At 41.8% G+C, this 26,287-nt stretch overlaps 2 protein-coding genes and 1 long non-coding RNA gene across 8 annotated transcripts in view; 2 read left to right on the plus strand and 1 right to left on the minus strand.

Moving 5' to 3' along the window:
- The window catches only part of Sacm1l (SAC1 like phosphatidylinositide phosphatase), a 48,874-nt gene extending 41,597 nt beyond the window's left edge, over positions 1–7,277 (plus strand). The window contains exons 15-20 of the mRNA XM_005082286.4: positions 16–85; positions 200–272; positions 1,164–1,257; positions 1,363–1,455; positions 2,057–2,114; positions 5,464–7,277. Coding sequence (XP_005082343.1) covers positions 16–85; positions 200–272; positions 1,164–1,257; positions 1,363–1,455; positions 2,057–2,114; positions 5,464–5,600 — 525 coding nt within the window. The 3' untranslated portion in view covers positions 5,601–7,277. The remainder of the gene's footprint in view (positions 1–15; positions 86–199; positions 273–1,163; positions 1,258–1,362; positions 1,456–2,056; positions 2,115–5,463) is intronic.
- A 1,180-nt stretch (positions 7,278–8,457) lies between these two features.
- Positions 8,458–12,908, plus strand: LOC121137681. The gene is made up of 2 exons (XR_005874992.1): positions 8,458–8,809; positions 12,370–12,908. It is a non-coding gene; the product is annotated as an uncharacterized LOC121137681 (long non-coding RNA).
- Positions 11,256–26,287, minus strand: part of Slc6a20 (solute carrier family 6 member 20) — a 41,249-nt gene continuing 26,217 nt past the window's right edge. For all 6 annotated transcript variants that reach the window (XM_040740408.1, XM_040740407.1, XM_040740404.1 and 3 more), the window contains 6 exons: positions 25,705–25,946; positions 24,694–24,856; positions 16,088–16,292; positions 14,964–15,123; positions 13,316–13,481; positions 11,256–12,616 (listed from right to left, as the gene is read on the minus strand). In XM_040740408.1, the coding sequence (XP_040596342.1) occupies positions 12,467–12,616; positions 13,316–13,481; positions 14,964–15,123; positions 16,088–16,292; positions 24,694–24,856; positions 25,705–25,946 (1,086 nt within the window). In that variant the 3' untranslated portion in view covers positions 11,256–12,466. The remainder of the gene's footprint in view (positions 12,617–13,315; positions 13,482–14,963; positions 15,124–16,087; positions 16,293–24,693; positions 24,857–25,704; positions 25,947–26,287) is intronic.

Consider the following 26,287-nt stretch of genomic DNA (forward strand, 5'->3'; position numbering starts at 1 on the left):
GTGATTCTTTTTTAGAGACTAGGAGTTTTGCATGTGGGACAAAAGCTTGAAGAACAAGATGAATTTGAGAAGACTTACAAAAATGGTAGGTACTTTCTTAATAGGAGCAAAGTTGTTCAAATTTTGAAATTAATGTTTTGCCTTAGAACTTTAGTTGGCATCTTAATCACTATCAGTTGTTATTTTATTTTTCCCAAAGCCTGGGCTGATAATGCTAATGCTTGTGCCAAACAGTATGCAGGAACTGGTGCCTTGAAGACTGACTTTACAAGGTAAGCCATTCTTTAGTCTTGTGTTCCACTTGGTGGCTTGTAGTAAATGCTTCTGGAGTTCTGTGGCTAGCTTTCGGGGACAGATCGCAAACCAAGCTCCTGGGCCTCACTAGGACTGTAGTGAAGTAAAGCTTGGGCCCTGGTAGGTTCTTAGCCTCCTCGGGGCAGTCTTATGCACAGAGAGGGTTGAGGGCTTTGTGCTGCTTCTCCAATATCACTGTGTGTCCAAGTCACCAGTCTGATCACACAGGTTTGGGACACAGTCTGTGAGCTGCACCTCTGTCAAGCTCCCAGACAATGCTCCTGCTCTTTTTATTTGTTGTAAGTGCCTTTGGATGTTTTCTCTAACACTGTAAAGACTTCCTGGAAGCAATTGTATTCCTAGTTACTGTGTTGTTTAACAAGGGCTGTACTTCTTTTCATAGTTCTTGTTTTTGTACTAAAACTGTTTCACTTTCTTGTGTCTACTTGGTAATGTTTTAGGGAATAAATACAATTTAACCCTCTTATCCATGGGATATCTATGGATCCAACCAGCCACTAGCCAAAGTGTTCAGGAAAATGGTTTTATGTCTGTATGAGCATGTGCAGATTTGTTTCATATCATTATTTCCTGAACAATACAGTCAATACAGGGTATGAATAGGATATGTGGAAACACTACACCTTATATGAGACTTCATCTGTAGACAAGTGTCTAGTACAGTTCTTTGTGGGACAGCTATATATATATTTCTTGGGCCTGCTGGTGGCTTCTTTGTGAAATGCCTGTATTTTAAGGGATAATTTTTAGCATCTTTACTGCTCATGTATTTCTATAACAGTCACTGTTTAAAAACTTCAAATTTAGTATACTTGTATATAATTTAAAATTGGACCTTTTTTAACCAGAACTGGGAAAAGAACTCGGTTGGGACTTATAATGGATGGCTGCAACTCATTATTACGTTATTACAAAAACAACTTTTCTGATGGATTTAGACAAGTAAGTTTGTATTTCTTTCTTTTTTTGCATTGAATGTTTATCTTTGCATCATTTCTCAGTGTAGTCAAATTTGGAAAGTTGACAATTTCCTTCTTTCTTTCCTAGGATTCCATAGACTTATTTCTTGGAAACTATTCAGTGGATGAATTAGAATCTCATAGTCCTTTAAGTGTTCCAAGGGACTGGAAATTTCTTGCAGTAAGAAACTTCTTATGATTTTTCAAGACTGTGGAAGTATTGTGTCTGAAGGTGTAGAAAACACCTCTGTTGAAAACATTGCATGTTGTCCCCCCCCAAAGAAGAGACGAGAGTACAGAGAAAATAGCTTGAATATTTGCTTTCTTTTGTGACTCTCCCATTCATCCTTTTTGTGTAAGAGCACATTAGGAACTGTGGAGGTACCCCTTTTCATGAGAACTTCAGTCTTCTATTGATCAGGGAATTGCTAGAGATAAATGGTAAATGAAAGGCAAAGTGTTCTGAGAGACTTTGCTTCCTTTTCTCCTCTGCTCACAAGATTTGCAGCCTTCCTCGGACCTTATGCCAGGTGGCAGAGTGCCTGGATGGATGATCATTTCCCAAGTTTGAAGCAGAAGTATGCTTCCTTAGATCTCATAACTTTACCAGTGTGGAGATTTAGGTCACTGTGATTGAACCCATGAATAGTGGATTTAAAAAAAAAAATCTTGTGTATATAAATTTGTAGAAGTTTTGCTCTTTCTCAAGCCAGGTGGACATGGATGATTTTATAGCCACTGATTATTCCTAAACAGCTGTCTCTTTCAATTGTATTTTTCAGTTACCCATCATCATGGTTGTTGCCTTTTCTATGTGTATCATCTGCTTGCTTATGGCTGGTAAGTGTACTCTTGTTTCATATTCTTTTGTTTTTTCCCCAATTTGAGATGGGGGTCTTACTGTTTACCTCTGGCTGGCCTGGAATTTGCTATGTAGATCAACCTGACCTTAAACTAAAAAGATCTGTGTACCTCTGCCTATGTGTATTGTGCTAGGCAGCATTTGTCACTAGGACACATCTCTAATTCCTAGTAGTTTTCTGTTGTTGTTATTAATGGTAGTGGTGATTCTTTGTTTAAAATCTCATTTTGTTTTTTATTTTAAATTAGTATACAGGCCATTTGATATCTTTATGGCATTTTCACACAGTGTTTTAGTGATTATCCCTCTCCCTTATCTCTCATACGCCCTTCTGCTTTAATTACTCGAAATATCACATATGAGGGGTTTACATGTAGAAGTCAGAGGACAACTTTGTGGAATTAGTTCTCCTTCCACTTTTACATTTGCAAAATAAGTACCTTTACCTACTAAGCTATTTGACTGGCCCTGTTTTTTAAAGACATGTGCCACCAAGCACCCGGCAAAATTTATTTTTACTTTATTGGGTTGGTATTTTTTCCTGCATGCATGTCTGTGTGAGGGTGTCAGATCCCCTGGGACTGGAGCTACAGACAGCAGTGAGCTGCCGTGTGGGTACTGGGAATTGAACCCAGGTCCCCAGGAAGAATAGCCAGTGCTCTTAACCACTGAGCCATCTCTCTAGATCAACTGGCTCTGTTTTTTAACTTAAGGTTTTATAACTCTTTTCTTGTTATCAAACTAATTCATAATAATTGTAGAGAACATAATTAGGCAAAAATGAAAAATAGAAGTTATTATTCTGCCTTCTAAAGGTAAGATAACCCTTCATGATGTTTTAAAATTATTATGTGAGTATGTTGTATAGGCAGAGTGTATGTGCAGTGGTGCATATGTAGATGTCAGAGAACACTTTGAGGTGTCGGCTGTCTCCTTGTACTTGTGGACTCTAGGGATCAGACTCAGATTACCATGTCTGTGTGACAAGAGCCTTTACCCCCTGAGCAATTTTGCTAGCCCCCCATTCATATTTTTGGTGTTTGTTTCTTGAGATGGGGTCTCTATATTTAGCCATGGCTGTCCTGAAACTTCTATATAGACAACTATCTTGATGGCATCCTGCAGATGCTCCTCCCCAACCTCCATGTCCTTTGTTCCTGGCTTTGTCTTCTGGCTTGTTCCTCATTAAGCTCATGAGTATGGAGGATATGGAATGCCCTCATGGCACACCCGGTGGAACTACCATGTATTTTTCTGCGCCCAATGATTTTCTCACTTGTCTTTGCACCTAGTCATCAGATTTTTGAGGGAGAGACTATTGTTCATTGTTTTGTCTGCTGTGTCTGAGCTATAGTAAACCCTCAGGTGTTTTCTGAATTAGGGATTGGCATCCTACCACTACTGCCTTAGTCTCTACTACCATAAGTCTGCACTTCATAAGAGGAGGCTCAGTGCCATGCATCTCTGTCCTCATCATAGTTTAGCACTGTAAACAGTCACCACATAATTTGATAAAGTACTAGCATTTGTTGAGTAGAGGGGAGAAATCATAGTAACTTGTCATCCTAGTTAGCAAACTTCTGTAAAGAACCAGACAGTAAATATTTCTGTCTTTTATCTATTTCATACTGTTGCTGTAGAATATTTTTTGACCTAAAAATATCAAACCCATCCTTATTTACAGTAAAAACTGGATAAAGATATAGGAATTGCTTGCAGTAATGCTTTTGAGTCCATGTCAGGTTTTATGACAGGAAGGAAAAAAGGCAAACCCAGTCAGCTATGTTGATTGCTCAGAGGCCAAAACTGGTTTCAGTAGCTCCCTGGATCCTCTAGCTTGTGTCTTAAAAAACACTGCTCATGGGTGCCACTGGTAGTCTCTCCCACTAGATGAGTTTTGTTTTGTTTTCCATGCTCACAGCTGGTTAAAGAACTTCTGGAGGGCTAAGAAAAGTTAATCCCAAGATCTTGGTCTAAGTGAAATGGAGGATTCCTCTGGAAAGTGTCCAGTAGCTTATAGGAAACTCTGTTCTTAGGCTGGGAAGAAGCAGGGTGGCCCAGTGCTTATCTAGCATGCTTGAGGTCCTGGTTTAGTCCTGTCCTGGCTAGGTTTATTTTTTTCCAGTTTGATGTAAGCTAGAGTCTTCTGGGAAGAGGGAACTTCACTTGAGAAATGCTTTTAGCAGACTGGCCTATAGGCAAGTCAATGGGGGCATTTTCTGGGTTAATGATTGATGTGGGATGGCCTAGCACACTGTGCCATCCCTGAACAAGTGATCCTGGGTTATATCAGTGAATGCAAACTGAGAAAGCCATGGAGAGCATTCTTCCATGGGCTCTATTTCGGTTTCTGCCTCGACTTTCTGTCCTGGCTTCCTTCAGTGATGAACTGTAAAGTGTAGGCTAAATAAAGCCTCCCGTCTCCTAGGTTCTTTTGGTTATTACATTATCACAGCAATAGAAATCAAACCAGGACAAATCCCCAAACAAACTAACTTGCCTACTACTCAACAGCTTTTAAGACTCAGCTATGAAAATTGATAATGTTGCAAATTTAGGAAATTTTTTTGAGTAAAAAGATATTGAATGATTTAACTAGTAACCTGTGGATGGGGTAGCTGATTTCTAGCCTTTGCTGTGGTCTTCAAGGGAATATAAATGCACTATAGCCTCTGATGTGGTTGGAAGTCCAGAAGTGATTCCCTTCCCTTGAGTGATCTTACTGGCCACTTGACTCTACATGTGTTTCTCTACAGTTGAGGCCAGCAGATCTAGGAGAGAAGTGAGCTCAGCTCTTCAAAGAGAAAAACAAAATAGGTCTTTGCTCCATAGATGTTGCTAACCTTGCCAGCAGAGTTGTGTTAAATGCTGTTAAAATGTGTTATGATTTATAGTTAATTTAAACAAGTAATGTTACTAATATACACATTCTGTAATATGTGTTTTTATAGGTAATTTGATATCGTATTGATCATAGAGCTATGGTTAATTAAGATATTAGTAGTTTATTGTGCTAGTAAAGCATTTAATCTCAATAATATGATTTGTGTGGTAGTTTGAAAGAGAATAGTCCAGTTCTAACAGTGTGGCCTCTGGTCAGTAGCCTCAGTATTGCTGGGAACTTGTCACCGAGGCAACAAGTTCTTAGGGTTTCACAGCTGATGGTTTATTGAGCTTTGAAGAGTTGAGACCCCTGGTTTAAACCTTAAGAGGTTATTGTATTTTTTTTCCATGGACATGCTAGTAAAGTTTAGCGTGAAGTTGTGCTTATACAACTGACAAGATCTGGTATCAACAAATGATACATTTTCTCTTTAATATCAACAGGTGACACTTGGACAGAAACACTGGCGTATGTCCTCTTCTGGGGAGTTGCAAGCATTGGAACATTTTTTATTATTCTTTACAATGGCAAAGATTTTGTTGATGCTCCTAAATTGGTCCAGAAAGAAAAGATAGACTGAATTTGTGTTTGTGGAAAGCGGCTTGGCTTGGAAGACTCCATGATGCAAAACTGGAGTCTTTACTAACCTGCTTTCCACATGAGTCCCAAGGTCTTCTTAAAGCCTCTACCCAGAAGCACCTCTTGTGGTAGGGGCTGGACGTTTTAGGGTTGTCGATATTACTGCTTTGATCTCTTTCCTGTTGGGATGGTTATATTTATAATCTGACGCTATACTGTAATTGAAATGTAGCTTAAATTCAGCTCACAGATCAGAAGAAATCTATTCACTGTCAAGTTAATCAGAAGTTCACAGATAAGTAATATATTTTAAATTTTTAACTTCTTTCATTATTTAAGACAGTAAAATTATTTTTCTAGCTGTTTCATTATTGTCATTATAAAGCAGCCACTGTTAGCAAGCATATTTTCCATATATCTTTGGACTTTTCTTAAAAGTTTAATAGTATGCTAATCCTATCTTTATAGAATGTCGCTTACAGGTATCAAGAAGTTTGTTAAGTTATGATTCCACAGGAAGGAAGAGGAGAATGGAACCTAGCGTTGTTCCAAGTTTCTAGTAGCTGCTTCTTAGCTTCAGCCGCCTTGAGCTGCTTAAGTGCCCTAGCAGCTTAAATCTCGTGAAAAGTTCAGATATACTTTATCTTTTTAAAGGTGTAAATGAAATCAAAGAATGTAAAGTCTGTCTCTTATGCTAAAGGTCCAAAGTTGCCTCTTTCTAAGAACTGCTCCATTGTGGAAAGTACAGTCTACTGGCCGGCTGCTTCCTCCCACATCTTTGTGGCACCTTTTTGTTGTTGTTGCCCATTGAGACATGCAGGCAGGCCTCATAGTGGGTCTTGTGCTAGGTTTGGTTCACACTTGGGGTAGCAACTGCTTTTCCATGCATGGTACTCTTGCTTTCTCACTGTCAAGGTTTTTGTTGGCTGTCAATAAGTGTCTGAAATTTAGTGCTTTCCAGGTAGCCATAGTTCTCCAAATCAAGGACCAACTTTAGTTTGTGCATAAAACAGACTGAAAACTGCGCTTCAGAAGCTGTGCATAGTTGTAATTGTGAGACAGGTTATATATTAAAATTGTAATTATGAAGTTTAGATATTAGAACAGTATATAAGGTAGTATCATTGCACTATCTTAAAACAATTCAGTTAAACACTGCTATGGTACATCAGTGTTTTGCTTGAAAATATGTAGTTTTTTTCTAATAGTAGTACCTTATGTTGTCCTTAAATATTTCTAAAAGCGCCTTTGTTTTAACATTACCTTTTTTTTCAACATTATCTTTTATAAACAATAAAAGTTATTGCTTTTAGAAACTCTGGGAAAATCCTGTGTAGCTTAAAATCAGTCATTAAAACTCACAGTAGGGTAAGTAAATAGAGCCTCCTATTCTGACATGTAAATAAGTGTAATTTGTTCCAAAGATGGAATATTGAAGCCCAGCCCATGTCTACTATAATGTATTATTCAAATACTACTGGGCATTTCACAGTAAGCACTTCATGTCAACAGCTACAGCAAACACCAAATCTGAACCGCTAATGTGGCTACTTTGCAAGGACTAATTGTCAGTGGGTTAGACTGCAAGTGATCAATGTTTCAGAGCCCTGCAGTGATTTTGTTTAATTCATGTACTGTACATCCATATGCAAAAATAAAATGCCATATTCTTTTCTAACTACTGTTGGTGGTGTTTTTATCAGAGGTGGTAATGTTTGATCATTATAGAAATACTAGTCATTATAAATAAACAACACAAGCAATACCTTCTAAACTGTTTTCCAGTGATAATCACCGAAGACATTATTTTCTATAGATAAAGTTAGGGCAACATTTAGTAATATATATAACATTTAGTAAGGCTTAATGTCCACAAGGGTATCTCTACTTCCAAATTATAATTTGTTTAAAACTAATATAGGTTACAGGATGATAAGGAAGTATGGATAGATAAGTGGTACAGGTTGTAACTGATAAATGGGAAAATAGTACATATTGGAAAATATTTTTAGTGCTGGAGATGTAGCTCTGTGGGTAGAGTGTGGAACCCTGGGCACAATTCCCAGCACTCTATAGACCTGTAATAATGGCCTCAGCTGTAATCTCAGCACTTGGGAGGTGCAGGCAAGGGTCTGAAGCCTGCATATGATACATGAGATTCTGTCTAAGAAAAATTTTCAGGCTATAGAAAGGTGTCAGTGAGCCTTAGGAAAATACTGAGTAAACACGTTGATGCAGGAAGTCCTTGCTTATATGGGAAATGAGGTGAAATTCCTTGAAAATGGTATCCAAGGTATGTACAATGTACATATGTTTATACATTTACATATGTTTTCATATCTACATGTATATGTGTATATGCTTTAAAGATTTGTTTCTGTATTTCCTTAGTTTCCCCAGGTTCTTAGTGAAATAACTAACAAAATGTGGTAGGTTATTTGAATGTATTTGTTCACTGTGAGAAGGTAGACCAGCTCTGAATGGCCTCACCGTGTTAATGAACCTATTGTAACAAGTTCAGGGCATTCCACAAGGCCACATTTAAGATTCTACTGAAAGCAGGCAGGTCTGTTTTCAAGGCGATTGTCACTGTTGGCAAGATTCAGTTCCTCCCATGCTTGTTGGGTTGACCATCCGTGCTGACTCTGGACTGAAAGCCATTTATTCTCTTCAGACAATAATTTTTACATCATAGCCAGCAATATGAGTCTGCAATCAAGATGGAAGTGTTCCCATCACTTTTACTGTATCCTTCGCACTAGAAGTCAGTGGCTGTAGCTCATTCAAGGGTAAGAGATTACACAAAAGCATCAGTACCAGGAGGTGGGGATCTTTGGGGGTGGGTGGGTGGGAAAGAGGGAGGGAGAGAGGGGGGCTAGTAAACTGGAAGTAATTGGGCTTCTTGGAGGTGTATACTTAAGCAGGACAAATGTGAGCTGATTTAATGCTGCATAGTAGGTGAACTTAAAAGGGTGAGAAACTGGAAAAAGAGGTTTGACTGGTATGCCATGTGCTGCTTGGCCTTCTCACTGAGATTAGCTCTAATGTGCTCCCTCCCCTCCCCAGATTTTTATTTTGTGTGTGTCTGCGTATATGTATGTGATCCACATGCATGCCTGGTGTGTACACAGGCTGAAGGAGTGTGTTGGAGCACCTGAAGTTAGGGACCATTGTGAGCCACCTATGGGAACTGAATCTGCAAGAGAAGTAGTAAGTACTCTTACCCACTGAGTCATCTGTCCAGCTGTGTGTGTGTGTATCTTATGTATGTACGGACAGGTGCCAGAGACGGATGTGAGGCGGCCTGCTGTCTCCTTCCACTGTCTCCTCTGAGACAGGGTCTCTCTCTGGAGTGATAGTCACATGCATGGCCACTGGGATCATTCTCTGGTCCTCATGCTTGCACAGTAAGTGTTGTGACTCATTGAGCCATAGCTCTCTTGTTTAAAGTAGTGTCTCACTATGTAGCCCAGATTGTCTCCAAACCTATGATCCTCTTGCCTCCTAAATGCTGGGATTATAAACATGTTCCAGCATGCTTGACTGTTTTTCACTTTTTTCTTGATGGTGGTTTTTTAAGTTTTATGAAATTTTTATTTATGTATGTTTATGGATCTTTTGAACTCAGTAGAACCCATACTTAACTATTGCTTGTGTTACAGTACATGTATCCCTAGGATACTGTTGTAATACACTTTTTGTAGCTGTAGTATGAAATAGCATCTCATTCTGGCATTTCTCTGAGCATTGAACATCTTTTCATAATTTTGATTTTAATTGTCTATGGGTCTTGTTTGGAGCCTGCTGTGGTCTTTTACTTGTTTTCCATGGATTTATTGAAATTGTGTTCTTGAAATGATTTGTTAGTTGTAGCTTGTCCTCCTGTTCTTTGATACAGTGAATGACCATATTGCATCTTTTGAGTTCACCTCCAAGGACAACTTTTGACACTTGTCACTTTTAGATCTCATTCTATCCACAGTCGTTGACTGGGTTATGTATTGGTGCTTTCCCTCCTTCCTGTGCACTCTGCTCTCTCACAGTTGTCCTGACAGAAGAGAAGCCTCTGCTCAGAAATGACAATCTCTCTTGCTCATGTTTCATTGATCACAGGTGATAACATGACCAAATCATACATTACCTGAGGCCAGGTGATGCTCTCCTGCCCTTGAGGGACAGTGCCAGATGCCATTAAGCTTAGCTGCTTACTGAGAATACTGGAGCCCTCCCTGCTCTGGGTGTTTGGGGCTTTTCCCTGTTCCTTTATGTTGTCTTTGCTGAGAACCCTTCTTGGTGTAGCCACATCTTGGGCCTCTCATGTGTTCTGAGTCTTCCAGCTTCCACAGTCTGCTCATTGCAACCCTTGACAGAGTGCTTTCTTACACATTTTTACTTAAATTAAAAACAATCTTATTTTACATACCAATCCCTCTTCCTCCTGTCCTCTCATGCCCACCAACCCCCTCCCCCATTTACTCCCTAGGGATGGTGAGGCCTCCTGTGGGAGATCATCAAAGTCTGACACATCATTTGGGGCAGGTCCTGGGCCCTCTCCAGTGTATCTAGGCTGAGAGAGTATTCTTCCATAGGGAATGGGCTCCCAAAGCCCATTTGTGCACTAGGGATAAATACTGGTTCTGCCAGAGGCCCCATAGACTGCCCAGGCCTCTCAACTGACACCCATATTCAGGGGACCTGGTTCTGCCCTATTCTGGTTCCCCTAGATGTCAGACTGCGTTCTGTGAGCTTCCACTTGCTCAGGTCAGCTGTTTCTGGGGGTTTCTCCAACATGGTCTTGACCCTTTTGCTTATTACTCCTCACTCTCTACAACTGGATTCCAGGAGTTCGGCTCAGTTCTTCCATCAGCTACTGGATGAAGGATCTAGGATGGCATTTAAGGTAGTCATCAATCTCATTATCAGGGAAGCCCTTAAGGTAGCCTCTGCGCTATTGCTTAGATTGCTAGATGGGGTCATTCTTGTAGCTCTCTGGACATTTCCCTAGCGCCAGATTTCTCTTTAAACCTATAATGGGTCCCTCTATTAAGGTGTCTCTTTTCTTGCTCTCCTTCTCTATTCTTCCCTTGATTCGATCTTCCTGAGCCCTCATGTTCTCCTCTTCCTCCTACCTCCCTCCCCCTGTGCTCCCAATTTGCTCAGGAGATCTCGTCCCTTTCCTCTTCTCTGCGGGACGATGTATGTCTTCCGTGTTTCCTAGCTTCTCTGGGTTTGTGGATTATAGGCTGATAACCCTTTGTTCTATGTCTAATACCCACTTAGGAGTGAGTGTGTACTATGTTTGTCTTTCTGTGTCTGGGTTCTCACATTTTTTTTTTTGATCCAGGATATCTGTGACAACTGTTAGAAAACATTGGTTCAAATGGTTAAAATGTTGTCTATATTGTAGGCCTTTCAAAGGCTTGAAAAGTGACTCCTAGAGAAGGTATATGCTGTACAACGGCATCAAGTGTTTTAGCCAGTGCAGTCTTATTCTTTGAACATCACATGATTTTCCTGTGGAATTCATTTTGGACAGGGCTAGGGTAGTGTGAGAACTCTAGAGCTTGTGATTTTCAACTCCAAGGCCCATCTATTTAATTCTCAGTTCAGAGTTGATTTGTGCACATGCTCACAGAATTCCAGCTGGATGCAGGTATCACAAGTAACTAAACAGTTTAATTCCTCCTGACATTTTCATTTATCACCTCATGCACCTGATTGGGTAGAAGCAGTCACCCTGTATCATGTGGGTGTCATGTCAGTGAGGAGAGTGTACAGATTTGTCTCCTAAGACAGACAAGTAAATTGAAGGTTACAAAGTGCCAGTCTTCTAAGACTTACAGAATCAATTATCTTCAAGACTGACTGTAAAAGCTAGTGTCCATTTATGGAAAGAAGGCTGCACATGACCCTCAGGGCCAAGTATTTCATCTTCCTCACACCTATTTTTTTAAATAAATTTTATCATATTTGAGGTTTACACCATAATATTAGGGGATATGTAGCAAATGTACAGTACATTAGAACAAATATCTCAGTATGGTTTTATATATTGTACTTTAAATTTTATCCTATACTTCTGTTTCATCTACAACTCATTTCATCATTTTCCCCCTCCTCTACCACCAAGGAGCAAGAGTCAAGTCACATATAAGGGGATATCCATTAGACTGTAAGTAAATGGATTTATCAATACATTCAAACTGCTAAAAGAAAGAAACCTGCCAGTCAAGAATACCATATCCAGCAAAGTTACACTTCCGTGATAAAGCAAAACACTTACCTAGACAAGAAAAAGCAGAGGAAATACTGAACAGTCATATATGATATCCCATGTTTAATCCAGGCACTGGCGAGGGTGAAGTGAGCAGATTGTATGTTTGAGCACAGTCTAGCATTGATTGCTCCTTGAGACTTACACCTCCTCCCTCCCCACGCTTTGCTAAGGAATGGTTCAAACAGAAACAAGAGGATAATAAGTATATGTATGATCTTTTGTAACAGCATAGGGAGACCCAATCTGGGGTATATACATACCAAGACTCCATCCCAACAAAAGAGCAATGATAGAAGTAAATTTGTAATCCAGAATCCCAATTTGTAATGATGGTATATAAAGTAAATATTTGATATCTCCAGAATGAAAACTAAAGGTCAAAATGATGAAAAATTATATCTACTCTGAGTTGAGTATATAATATGCCAAAGTATTTATGGCCAAAGTTATGTTTCTGCTATCCCAAAGTAACAGAATTAATTTTCCTTTGCAGATTCTGGAAGTAGAAAGTACTTCTGTCTTTGAAAAGCAACTGAGGAACTTCTACTGTAGGAAGTAGCTGTGAAACAGGTCTGTGAGAGAGCCACTTCTCAGGCCAAAGGAAACTTGGCTCTGCTCCTGAAGTGGCGTGTGACAAAAGTGCCCAGGGCTACCAGAGGGATGCACATGGTAGAGGAGGCTACCAGAATCCCTATGACAGCTAGTGCATATGTGGGGTAATCCTTGGTCACCACATGGCCCTGCAAGAGAGAGACATGAGAAACCTTCACTAGTCTTGACTACTTCCTCCAGCCTTCATTCCAGCCTCCATTCCGAAAAAAAGGGAAAATGGTTTAGGTTGAACATGAAATACTTTCCCTCATAGACTCAGATGCCTACCTTCTCTAGCCATGTAGTTCTACTTTAGGAAGTAGGTAATTGGGGGCTGTTGGCTTCCACTCTATTTTCTGGCCATCAGGGAGTGGAAACCTCTACCTCACACTCTTGTTGCTGTGATATTCTATCCAACCCAATAAAGTGGCCCCTCTGAAACTATGCCCCCAAGTCTCTTCTTTCCTGAATTATTGCCAGAATTTTGGTCAGTATTATAATAAAAGTAACATGGGTGGGAATGGGCCTGTATACCAGCACCTCATGATCCAGCAAACCTGCATGAAACCATTCCCACCTTTTTGTCTTTTACCCATGAGAGCTCCTTTGAAGAACCAGCACCATCTAGGGAAAGGGCCACTGGGGTGACTGTTGCTCTCTCCATGCATCAAGGTTAAAGGTCTCACAGCCCAGTTCTGCTGCACTAGACTGAGCATCCCTGAAACATCTCGATGAAGTTCCCGTGCTGTCACCTGTAACCTCCTCACACCACAGCAACGGCTCCGTGTGTTGTGAAGTGACCTCATGGGCTCTGCCTTATTCCCCAGCCCTGTGGGAACATCAGGTACCTGAGTGGCATCCCAGGCTTGGTACTGTAGCGTTCCTGTGAGGATATAGTCACTCAGGTAGAAGACAAAGAGGCTGATGATGAGCACTGGGCTCACAAACGCCCACATGGCCTTCCAGTACCAGTTGAGGGTGCGGCCGGTCATGGCCTGAAGGTCACTTCCAAATCTGTTGGACCACAAGGAGAGAGCCTAGGTTTGTTCGTGTTCTGGAGGGAGGGGCTCCAGTCTGCATCCCCTCTGCCCTTAGGAAGATGCTCTTCTGGTTACTGATGGTGTTTGAACGTGCCCCAACCCATCTGATCCTTTCCTGGGGGAGGTGTTGAGGTGAAGGGAACAGGGCCGAGGCTGTCTGAAGGAGGATGGCCAATAAAGAAGGGGTCGTGGGTCATCGTCTCTCTGGTGTTGGCCTTCAGAGGTCCCCAGGTGTGGATCACGGGCTAGTTCCCAGAGAAAGTGGGAACAGGTGCCTGGGGGAGAGGAACGTCAGTCACCTCAGTCCACAGGGCTAGGTGACATTCCCTCTCTACCCACTAATGATGGTTCTAAGTATTCCTTACTGCCCCCTAGAGATGGTCTCAGAACAGTCACTCTGTGCTCGGGAGGGCCTGGCCTTAGTATGGAAGAGCAGGAAGAGTGGAGCAAGAATTGGGCCTGGAGCTCTGAGAGTTCAGTTGAAGAAAGGGTAGAGGGATTATATGAGCAAGGAGAGGTCAAGATCATTTAATAGGGAAACCCACAGACAGCTGATCTGAGCTTGTGGGCACTCATGGATTCTGGATGGACAGCTAGGGAGCCAGAATGGAACCAACTTAGTCCCTCTGCATCAGGGTAACAGTTGTGTGGCTTGGTCTTTTTGGGGGTCCCTAATAGTGGATGCATGAGCTGGCTCTTTGGGACCTGTTCTCTGTGGTGGGATTCCTTGATGAAGAGGGTGTGGAGCTTGGTCCTGCCTCAACTTACCTTGCTTTGTTGATTCCCATGGAGAGGCCTTACCCTTTCTGAATGGGGGGGTTGGTTTAAAAGGGAGGGGAAACTGGTTGGTCTATAAAATTTTTTAAATGATGAATAAAAAATGGGGGTTCAGAAGGGCTCTTCCTTCCTTGCAGGATTAAGAAAAGCAAGGTCCCAGACTACTGGTTCTCAGCAAGTAGTCCTCAGAACACCAAGGAAAGTATTAAAAATATTAGTTTCTACTTTGTCTCAGACCTTAGCAGATACCTAATGAAAGAAGCCCTGTAATCTTCATTTCATTGGCCCCAGTGTGAAAGCTTTTCCACACCACAGTTCTGGCCCCAGATACATACCGGGAAGACTGAAAACATCTCAATTGTTGGACAGGGAACCAGCGCAGAAATCTGACATCTATTAAGCCAAATTTTCTAACTTGATTTGACCAGGGTTCTTGGGAACCCTAATGCTGGGGGATGTTCAGAGGCTGAGTTATTGGCCAGATAAAATGTGGAAAACAGGAAAGAAGCGGTTGGACACAGGCAAACTGAGGAAGCAAGAGGTAACAACTCTGAGGGCAAAGCATCTAGAGGGAATGTACCTACTGAGGAAGGGTGATGTTCTTATGAGTGTTAACACTGCAGCTTGTCTGCTCCCCCACCCCACCCCACCCCACCGTAGCATCTGGAGGACTCCTTACCTCTTTAGCCCATATACATAGCACACAGCTATGGTCTCCACCAGCACAATGAGCAGCAGGGACAGTGTGGCTGCGTAGTCATTGAAGATGTCAAACCAGTAGTTCCCAGCCTCCATGGTGAACACCATGCCGATGGCACAGCTGATGAGGCACACCAGCCCTGGAACACAAGACTACTGTTGATCTTTCTACCTCTCACCCCATGCTATATGCCCGCAGGATGAGCTTTGCAGGGGAGGTTCGCCCACATGAGCTGTAGGAGCTGCTCAAAAGCAGTTGGGGGCATTGCCTTATCCGGGCTGCAGAAGCTCAGTCCCAGGGAGGATGCCAAATGCTGAGTAAAGGGTATCGCTTCCAGTCGGTGGTCAGAACACGAAAACTAGTTGGAGCCTTGTTTCACCTTTCCTGGATATGGAGTTACGGAATTATCAGAGGTAGAAGTGGCTGGCTACAGAGTCCTCATGACCCCTGGTTGGGTAGAATGATAGTGAAGTTAATGAGTAGCCATCATGGGAAAGGCTAGTTCCTTTGCTGACAGCCTCAGAGCATGAAGAAATGGGTATGTGCTCTTATAGTGATGTATCAGACAGGACCAGGGACTGACAATTGCTGCCAACAGCAGTATGGTACAGCTCACTGACAGTTTTGAGTGTCAACAGCAGGCCCAGATTATACTTTCCAGTGATTTTCAGAACACAGACAAAAACTAGTAGCATTAGAAATCAAAACAAGGTGTTCTGATTGGGTGCTTACTGCCTGGGGAGTATGTAGAGGGAGCTCCTTCTGGTGTGGGAACAGATCATATGCTCACCTTAGGAAACAAACAGTTATCCTTTGGTTAAAACAAAAACCGAGTAGGCTCTCAAAGCCTGGAGACCTTTGCATGCAGGCTGGGTAGATGTCACCTTTTCCCAAGGGTTGGTTGACTGTCTCATTTCCCTGGGATGTGGTGAGTTCTTAGCCCAGCTCCCAGAGCTGAGCATCACACTGTAGCAGGAGCTACACTCCTACAGCCCTCCTGGAGTTGTCTCTAGAAGCACACGGCTCCTAATTAAACCCCTCCACTGACTGTCTTGCATTTCCACACCCACCCCTGCCCTGCCTCCACTGCCTGGGGTCCTGACCTGAAATGGCCTCCTTGGGCAGGTAGCTGGAGATGACCTTGCTGTCAGTCAGAGGGGTGAGGATGGCTGTTCCTGTCCCTACCATGCTTCCCATACCCAGCGTCAGCAGCATGAAGAAGTAGAGGACTGACCACAACTGGGACACGTCCATGTTTTTAATGGCCTCTGTGTAGACAATGAAGGCCAGGCCTGTGCCCTGGACAGCCTGTGAATGATAAAATGATACCAGTTACCATTCTCTTAAATATGTTCAATGTTGGGACCTTGGAGCTGGCCAGAGTTTCCTTTACTTCAGCCCAGGTCCCAAGGCTCACCTGGATTGACTAGAACATACATGAAGTGTGACAAACTTCTTCTGTCAGTACAGAACCCTGCATCCTTCTTCCTTCCCAGCTTACATTTTAGATAAAACATTGCAAAATCAAAAACATATCTGGATCTTTGTTTCCATTGCCAGGACTGAGGAAATGTGGTGGGGATAACTTGGCAGAATTGCTTAATGGATGTATCCAATATGCTTGTATTGATAACCTGCTGTGGAAGCTGAGCCTACTGTTTTTGAATTTATATTTTATGTATGAGTGCTTTGCATGTATACCAGCAGAAGAGGTTATCAGTTTATATTACAAATAGTTGTGAGCCACCATGTGGCTTGCTGGGAATTGAACTTGGGACCTCTGGAAGAGCAACCGATACTCTTAACCTCTGAACCATCTCTCCAGCCCCAAGCCTTCTAGTTTTGCTTAAAGTCAAATCCCTTTTGACACCAGTAAGGGGTCCTGAGTGAGTAAGTTTAGCTAACCACAGGACTGCTAGAAAGTAAGGCAAACATACAAGGGTTTACAAAGCAGCAGGAAGGCAAGTCACCATGAGCAAGAATGACAAGGACGTCTCTCTTCAAGGATGGCATATGTTTGTCAGAATCAGAAGTGCTATGATGGTTTTCTTGTTGGTTTTGGTGTTTTGAGGCAGGGTGTCTCTGTGTAACATTCCTGCCTGTCCTGGAACTCACTCTGTAGGCTAGACTGGCCTCCAACTCAGAGATCCACCTGTCTCTCCCTCTCAGGTGCCTGGATTAAAGGTGTGTGTCAATACTGGAAAGTTCTACCCTCGAAGTGACTGCATACAGACAGGGTCTTTATGTGGGTCACTAAAGTAAGGCTAAAGGACTTAAAGGCATCCTAGTGTAATAAGACGACAATGATACCACTGCTTCTCCCCTGCACCGCCCCAACTGGAACTTCCTATCTTAAAATTTGTGTAATATATAAGCCTATTTATTATTTTGATTCACCTTTTCAGGTTAGTTGTATTAATTTCTATTTGTGCTGTTACATATTTATCTTCCTTTCTCTGAGATACAACTGAGTATGTATCTCCCAGTTCACTACTTCTCTTCAGTAGCATCAAATCTAGTATTTAACTCTCAATTGACTATTTCAGCAATTTCTCATTGTCATTTATAACACTATTTCCCCTTCAATGATGTCAATTTCTATTTACATATATGACTAATTGTTTTCTTTTTTAACTCTTTAGACATAGCTATTACCATAGTGACCATAGGCAGGAATGGGAGACTACTCTAGAGGATTCTTACCCTGACCCTGTTAGAAAGACTGGCTCATATAATGAAGGAGCTAGCTCTCTGAAGGCAGTAAGTTTGCCACATATGTTGTAGTGAGAACAGAGGCTATTGTTAAAATGAAGATTAAGGGTTAAGACAGCAAAGTCTGAAACACTAAGATGAATACGAAAGCTTATGGGTAGGTACGAGAAGGGACAGGGATCTAAGTCAGTGACAGCAGGTAGGCTGTCACTTCTAAAGTCCCCGAGGAACACGGGATGCATTATTGTTCTTTCATGCATTCTTGCTTCTAATGAAGCCAAGTATAGCTAAATCACAAATGTAGATATATGGCTTCTAACAAGACTCCACTCTAGGTGGCTGTGATAGTTAACTATCTGCGGTGGGAAAGCTACAAGTTGGTCATGTAAATGTGAGCACACAGTTGGCCTAATTACAGTACTTGAGACACCTGCAAAGTCTTAAGGTAGCAAGACCAGCTAATGATTAATAGCAGAGTCAAGGTTAGTAACAACACTGGAGCCACAGATGCACATACAAGGTCTTGTACCACCCCTGAGTGGGCAGTATATGAACTGTGTTGGTGTCTCCCTGGTTGGGTCAGGAGGGCATGCACAGTCATGCACAGAGAATTAACCAATCTCAACAGATAGTCTTTGTCCACCTTCTGTCATTGTGCTATCAAAAGACTGGACAAAGGAAATTCAGCAGCCTTTTCCTCTTAGAAACCCTTTCCACTCTAGCGGGGTTCTCTCACCTTTCTTTATTTCCTCACTTTCCTGTAGCTTTTTTGGTTTTGGGGACAGGGTTTCCAGGTTTGCTCTGGAGACCAGGATGGCCTTGATTTGCCTTGCCTCTGCTTCCTTTGAATGCTTGGATTAAAGGTGTGCATTATTACCATGCCCGGCCCTCTGAAATAATAAAAGCTGCACCTTTAATTTTCATTTGCAAGAGACAATGAACTCAGTCACTGTCTCAAACCAATCTTTAATGATTCTGAGTGGCCAGCCTCTTAGGACATTGTGTGAATCACAACTGGGTGAAAAAGCTCCCCTCACTGTGGTACTATATTAAAGCTTGCCTGAGGGTTCAGAATGTAAAGCTAGCCACAAGTCATAGAGGTCAGGCGGTGGTGATACACACGTTTAATTCCAGCAGTCATACTAGCTAGCCACAGAGCCAGGCAGTGGTGGTACACACCTTTAATCCCAGGACTCAGGAGACAGGCAGATGGATCTGTTAGTTCAAGGTCACACCAAGCTACATGAAATTGATCCAGTCTAAAAGAAAAACAGCTCACATAAAGATCCATAGATCAGAAAACCTAACATCACTTAGGTCTAGATTGGATAAGTAAAACTACATCCATACCATTGAGACAACCAAAGACAAAGGGGAGAACAGGACAGGATTCAGACAGAACTGCTTGCTAACAAAAGATGAAAGAATTTCAACAACAATGGAAGGTGGAAGGCAAATACAATGTTGAAATAATTGTTAACCCGATTTTTTACTTGGGGGCCAAATACTGATATTTGCATATAAACTAAACATGGACATATGTACTGTTGAGAAAATGTCTCTAAAGGAAGATATTTTAAGGGAGGATCCACAAACCCTAAAGGCTGCAATGCAGAAAAGAATGATAAAATGGCAAACATGTAGGTAAATATAAATTGCGTAAGGTTAGAAACAGGGTCCAACCTATGGCCTATTAATTGGATATGAATTATCCTTGTCCTCTTTGGTAAGTTAAACATTGCCTAACTTTTGATTTTGAGTTTACATGGAAATTTCTCAAATAGAGAAATCGGGGCAGACCAAGTGGGTAAAGGCTCCTGCTACCAAGCCTGACAACCTGAGTTTGATCCATGGGGTCCTGGGAGGGAGAGGCTCAAGTCTTCAACTTGTCCCTTGACTTCCACCCATGATTTGTGGAACATCTGCACACCCCTCCCCCATAAGTGTAATAAATCTAGATTACAAATGAGAAGCAATGAAGTAGGGGAGTATAAAGGGAAGCCTCAAAGACTCTCAAGTTTCAAAAGCAAAAACAATCTTGGAGAGAACAGCGACCAAGTGTAGAAGACTGAGGTATTAAAGGCCTGTGATATGATGTGTGCCATGCCTTGGGCTGATGCAGTAGGACCTGGGCCTGAACCACCACAGGAAAGTGTTGCCTTCCCCATGAAATAACCAGGAATGTCTCCACGGATTAAGCAAACTCTCTAAAATCCTGTCTAATCAAACACAAAAAATTTAACCAATTTTCAAATTGTTTTTTTGGCAACCAGAGCTGCAGGTCTTCTATAGTCCCTATTCTTGAAGAATATTCTCTAAAAGTAATTTCTTAAGAATGTATTTAAATATAAAATTGATACAAATAGGCACACTCTCAATTCCATTTCCATTGTTGTTGGAGTCTTAGCGTAGTGAAGAAAAGGAAATAAAGTATAAACATGTAAAAGAAAAATATAGTTGGCCAGGGTAATGAATGTCTGTATTCTCACCACTTGAAAGATGGAGGCAGGAATATCATGAATTCAAGACCAGCCTGGGCGATGATACCCATTTCAAAATGAAAATAATAATAAAAGCAGGAAGAGAGAGTGGGGAGAGGGAAGGGTACTCCAATCAAATGGCATGAGGAAACAAGCAGACGTTGCTATCCTAATATCTGACAAAGTAGATTTCCAATTAGCACTAGTCAGAAGAGAAAGAATGACACTCCATTCTAATTACGGGAACAATTAACCAAGAAGACATTATTATCACAAATACGTATGCACCAAACTCTGGTGAATCCAATTTCATAAAAAGATGTACTAAAATTAAAGACACAGATTAACATCAAACCATAAATAGTAGGTGATCTCAGTACCCCAGTTTCTGCAACAGATAGGTCATCTGGCAAAGAGTAAGCAAAGAAACATCATAATTAAATGCCATCATACATCAAATGACCTTAACATTTCTACAGAATATCCCATCCAAAATCCAAAGAATATACATTCTACTCAGCAGCACATATAAGCTTCTCTTAATAAGAACACATCCTGGAACACAAAAACAAAATTTACCAAATTCAGGAAGATTTGAACTAACTGCATATCTCATCTGGCCATTATGTAATAAAACAAAATTGGCAGCAGACAAATCACTAGTAAGTGCACAAACTCGTGGAGATTAACAACTCATTACTGAATGGTAAATAGGTCCATGAGAGTGTAGTCTTTTCCTTGCCAGCCTCTTTGCCCCCCCCCACGTTGCCGCGTTGCAGTCCCCAAGTAACACACAAAACACTGTATTAATTATGAAGCTGTTGGTCGTCTGCTTGTTTCTTACTGACTATCTCTGACTTAAGTATTTAACCCATAATTGTTAATCTAAGTATTTCTCTTACCAGAGAAAAGGGTCTAGACCTCTTACCCCTATGGCAGCTACATCGTGGCTGACTCTGCCTCTCTTTCTCAGAATCCTCCTTGACTCCTAATCCCACCTATCTTGCTTCCCTATTGGCCAACAGTGCTATTAACATATACACAGGCCGGGCGTTGGTAGCACACGCCTTTAATCCCAGCACTTGGGAGGCAGAGGCAGGCAGATCTCTGTGAGTTCGAGGCCAGCCTGGTCTACAGAGCGAGTTCCAGGACAGCCTCCAAAGCCACAGAGAATCCTGTCTCGAAAAACCAAAAAATATATACACAGGACTTCCCCATCAGGTCCAAGAAAAATCAATAAATTAAAAACTCATGGGGAAAAGTTAGAACTCTAAGTGCCTAAATTAAAGCATGAATAAATGCCTTAATGACCAAATTCAGAAATTTCGAAAAATAATCTTAGTTACTTTTCTGTTGTCATGAAAAGACATCATGACCAAGGAAACTTATAAAAAAGTGTTTAATTTGGGTGTCACAACCGCATTGGGTTAGAGTCCATGGCCATCATGAGGGGAACATGGCGGCAGGTAGGGTTAGTTCACTGGGAATGGCCAGGGCTTTTGAAACCTCAAAACCTTCCCCCAGTGACATACCTTTAACAAAGTCACACCTTCTCTGTAAACTATAAATTTTGTATTTCTTTTTGCCTCACTTGCTCTTTTTTTGTTCAAGACCTGCACAAGAATGATCACTAATTAACCATACAACAGAGTCAATATAAGGCTGTCTTGAAATCTCCTCTGCCAACAAAATTAGTGCAACACTCTTCCGTTTAGCCTCAGGCAGGTTCTTAGGACTAGGGTAAAAACAGCGACATTCTTAGCCAAATAGCATTAGAATGGTCTCTAGTCCAGTTGTTAATATTGTTCCCCTCTGAATGAGACTCCATGGTCTACATTGATCTCAGCACTATTTGTCTTCCAAGCACCTCCCGGGATGGTTCCTTGAGTCCCATTTAACAAAGTTGCTTAGTCCAAAATCCCAAGTTCCTCAAAACACCACACCCACACCTACACATACACAGACAGACAGACAGGAGAGAGAGAGGGAGAGGGAGAATGACCAGTCCTGTCACAATAGTCTACTCCACAGTACCAAAAGTCTTAGTTTTCTACTGTGACAAAACACCATGACCAAGGCAACTTATAAAATAAAGTGTTTAATTTGGAGCGCACAGTCTCAGAGGGTTAGAGTCTATAACTATCATGGCAGCAGGCAACAGGCATAGTGCTGGGGCAGTAGCTAACATCTTGATCCAGAAGCATTTAGCAGACAGCAAATGGTAAATGGCATATGGTTTTGAAACCTCAAAGCCTGCTTCCAGTGACACACCTCCTACAACAAGGCCACACCTCCTTCTCAAGCAGTTCCAACTGCTTGAGCCAAGCATTCAGATATGTGAGTCTACGGGGCCATTCTCATTCTAAATACCATTTTATGAATGTTTTGTTTGCTCTATTGTTTATGGAAGCTACTGTGTTACTCTTCTTATCAGTGTGAACAAAACCACCACCAGAGCAACTGAGGGAAGGAAGATAAACTTTGCCTCACAGACTGGAAGGCTTCACAGTCCATGACTGCTTGGGTCCCATGCTCTTGGGCAGAACGTATCTTTGGAGCATTTCCTCTGTTTCCTGACATAAAATGAGAGGAAAGGGAATACAGAAGGAGTGAGAATGGCCCCCAGAGTCTCATATATTTGAATGCATGGTATCCAGCTGGTAAAATTGTTTGTGAAGAATTGGGAAGTGTGAGCTCATGGGAGAAGGTGTGTCACTGTAGGAGACTTTGAGGTTCCAAGTCCCATGCCATTTCCAGTTAGTGCCCTGTCTCTGTCTCTCTGCCTTGTGCCGCTTTTAGCTATTGCTCCTGTGACATGCCTGCCTGCCTGCCTGCTCCTATGTTCCTCCCGTTATAATCACAGACTAACTTTTTGGTGCTATGAGTCTTAGTGAATTCAATTATAAATTGCCTTGGTCATGGTGTCTCTTCACAGCAAAATTAACTAAGACACAAAACAAATATGGAAATTCAAAAGAATTTAAAAGAGATAGAAAGTAATTAGGCAATCTAAGACTAACAAAAAAATAGTCTAAGCTATCCATGGAAAAAATTTAATTAGATGATATAAAATGCCTGGGTGTGATGAGCATAGTAAAAAAAGAAAAAAGAAAAAAAAAAGCTTTTTAGATCTATAAAATAGCTTAGTCAAGAACTCCACTACACCCAAGGTTGCACCTGGTAACTAGAACCTAGTGACATCACTTACTTAAGATAACCAGACACACAACTACAACTCCACAACGCCCACCTGACAGCATATAAGCAAAGCCCAAGAGCAATGCAGTGTTCTGTGCATCTTCAGGACTGATAGAGACACTGGAGAGATGACACCTTGGTCTGCCCTGTGGTTGGAGGGTCTCCCCCAGGATCCTGACCCTCGAACCAGAGACTACCACGAGACTGGGCCCGCATCTTCAGCTAAGATATGTTGCATAGGTGAGCAGCCTTAGGGAGATAAGCTTAGGAGTATAGTTAGGAACATAGAATGCAAACTTCATATGATGACCTTCGGCATAATAAAATATGTCATTTGTTAGACCAACTGCATGTACCTACTTTCTCACTCCTGACACCTAAGTAAATGAGAGAAAAGTCTTCAATTAGAAGCCACAAGTCAAGTGATATTAAGGCCGCCAGTTACATTACAGAATGAACACAGTTCTAATAAAAAAAATCTCCTGAAAATCCCTTAAGGAATTTCACCCCCAATGAAACTTGTGAAAGTGATGCTAAACTTAAAGTAAAAATAAGTAAAAGCACCTGGTGTAACAGAGATAATAAGAGTGATTTGAATGAAAAATCTTTTTAAAAGCCTTTAGTATAAGGGATGTGTATATTTATGTGAAAATATAAGATATTACACAGAAAGAGTGAGATTCCACCTACATTATTTAGGAATTTTCTCAAAATTAAGCTGTTGACTGAGGAAACTATCTTCCAGAACCAGTGCTACGTAAAATAGATGCCACTTACCATATGTAGCGTAGGTAGTAAGAATCAAGGTTCCTGTCTATGTTTGAGTAGGGAAATGCTGGGAGGGTTAGTTAGACTATCATCTTGAACTTTTTCTTTAAAATCTTGCCATATCTCCCAGGGTGACCTCATATTAAACTCTGCCTCAACCAACTACAGTAATCATAGGAATACAATTCAATGAAGGCCATGGACACACACACACACACACACACACACACACACACACACACACACACGAGAACCTCCAAATGACAGGTTTGTAGATTTATTTGTGGTATGATTGTGTGTGTGTGTGTGTGTGTGTATGTGGTGTTACCTTATCCTCTGCCTTTCCCAAGTTTTGTAACTTCAAAAGAGATGAGGAAAAAGAGGGAAAACTCAGACTCTAGGAGAGATTTCCAATGAAAAGGGTTCCTAGTAGCAGCTGGGAGAACAGGAGTCCAGTCTCTCTTATCACTGTTGCAGGGGAAACAATTCAGTTTCCTGTCTTCATGGACTGTGTGAAGAGAGGTGGTTCCCACCCTTCCCAGGCCTCTCACCGTGTCCAGCTCTGATTCCAAGCTGCAGTTTCTAATGTGCGGGAACACTTCACTGTACTTGCTTGGGTAGGTAGATGCCAGGTAGTCCTTCACCTCCTCCAGGTTGCTGGCTGTCAGAAAGCCATCTTCAAGTTCAAAAGAATTGGTCAGCAGCAGGATCACCCTGCAGAGCAGACAGCCTTCTTGACATTCATGACTAAGGAGCCACTGGCCCTAACAACTCTGAGAATCTGGGTGAGGAGACTCTAGACTAATAACCCATTGTAAGGATTGACAGCTATGAATGTCTGTGCAACTGTGGATGTCTGTGCAACTATGAATGTCTGTCTGTGCAGAAGCTTCAGATCTGAGCAGAGATGAGGACAATAACCCTGACCCCTATGGAGATGCCTGATGAAACTGAATGGGTTGGCAAAAATGTAACACTGTACTTAAATATGGCTTGTACCATTGAACAACCGATTAACCTTAGAATCACTTAAATTTTAAATTTATATCGATATGCAAGTTATTTTAATGTACATTGACTTCCATTAATTTCAGTCCTGGTTTATAGATGGCTACTTGTGTAAGTGACTGCCCTACTGGACATCTTAGCATCTGAGAGATCATTTTCTGTTTTGAGGGAAGCCAAAGACAGTAAACTGTAGTCTCTGAGACTTGGCTACCGAGGTCTTGAGATGGGGGGTGGGACTGAAGACACTGGCATATTTATTTATTTATTTATGATTTTTGCTGAATGCCCCTTTCTGCTAAGCACAATGACTACCTTAAACTGCCTGCTCTCTACAAGACAAAGCTTAACTTTTTGGACCCTCAGAGTCTAGTGTTGGTAGAAGGCAGCAATTAGCTAGTTGTGAATCACACATTGTAGACCTCAATACTGGTGTCTTTAGTCTACCCCTTGACTTCTGGGAACCCAGTTCTTCCCAGTCACCCTTCCAGCTCAGAGCTTTGGAGCCTTGCCTTCCCTCTTGATGCCCAGGGGTCTGAGGGACAACTTAGACTCACTTTTTTAAGCAGTTTTCATAGTTGAAGGTGGCCTTGAAGCCATAGATGGAGAAGGTCACAATGCTGGAAAATATGGCAGTGGTACTGTTGATGATGGACACAATGATGGCGTGTTTCTGGCAGTTGTTGGAGGGTTCATTGTAGCTGGCAAAGGCAATCAGGCCACCACACCCTAAGCCCAGTGAGAAGAAGATCTGCGTGGCTGCATTGATCCAGGCCTTGGGGTTGGCTAGTTGCTCAACCTAGAAGGTCAAGAAGAATAGGACTGAAGAATCCCGGGTTCTAATCTAAGATTCACCCTCTCTGGAGATGTAGGGCCAAAGAGGAGGAAAAGTTACCTCCTGAGTTCTCCATCTCTCCAGACCTGGTCTGTATGCAATATATTTCTTGGCAGGTGGACCACATCATTAAACTTCACTAAAGTTACCCAAGTCTCCCAAAGGGAATTTAAGAGTAAAGAAAGCACTGTAAAACATTGTCAAAGCACTATTAATGCATGTTTAAATCACTGCTTGTAGGAGTGAACCACACAAAGCTATCTGCCCATGAGGGCGGGGACATGTAAACTGACACAGGTAGCTAT

The sequence above is a fragment of the Mesocricetus auratus genome, unplaced genomic scaffold, assembly GCF_017639785.1.
Source record: "Mesocricetus auratus isolate SY011 unplaced genomic scaffold, BCM_Maur_2.0 Super-Scaffold_100691, whole genome shotgun sequence".
NCBI classification, from domain to species: Eukaryota; Metazoa; Chordata; class Mammalia; order Rodentia; family Cricetidae; genus Mesocricetus; species Mesocricetus auratus.